The sequence below is a fragment of the Eurypyga helias genome, unplaced genomic scaffold, assembly GCF_000690775.1.
Source record: "Eurypyga helias isolate BGI_N326 unplaced genomic scaffold, ASM69077v1 scaffold21328, whole genome shotgun sequence".
Classification (NCBI taxonomy): domain Eukaryota; kingdom Metazoa; phylum Chordata; class Aves; order Eurypygiformes; family Eurypygidae; genus Eurypyga; species Eurypyga helias.
The window spans coordinates 2,755-3,054 of NW_010266583.1; the positions used below are offsets into that span (position 1 = coordinate 2,755).

At 71.3% G+C, this 300-nt stretch overlaps 1 protein-coding gene across 1 annotated transcript in view; it reads right to left on the reverse strand.

The window, feature by feature from the left end:
• The window catches only part of LOC104513714 (metal transporter CNNM4-like), a gene marked incomplete at its 5' end in the record, with an annotated part of 1,365 nt that extends 1,071 nt beyond the window's left edge, over positions 1 to 294 (reverse strand). The window contains one exon of the mRNA XM_010157164.1: positions 1 to 294. This exon is cut by the window's left edge and continues 1,071 nt beyond it. Coding sequence (XP_010155466.1) covers positions 1 to 294 — 294 coding nt within the window.
• Positions 295 to 300: the final 6 nt, after the last annotated feature.

Genomic DNA, 300 nt, shown 5'->3' on the forward strand with positions numbered 1-300 from the left:
AAGGAGGATCCCCGCCAGCCACAGCGGCAGCAGCGACTTCTTCTCCTCCAGCACCACGATCCGGCCGTCGGGGCCTTGGTGGGGTAACCAGGGTTGGCCGGGTCGGCGCTGGGTGCACAGCACGTAGGTCTTGGCCTGCTCGTCCTTGCGCAGGGGCTGGACGCGGACCCTCAGCAGGGCCGAGGTGTCGCGGGCCTCGGCCGGGCCGGGCTGCACCAGCAGGTCCTGGGAGCGCTCGGGGCAGGTGCCGTTGGGCACCGAAGCGTTGGTGGCGGGTCGCACTTCAGCGAAAGCCACCCG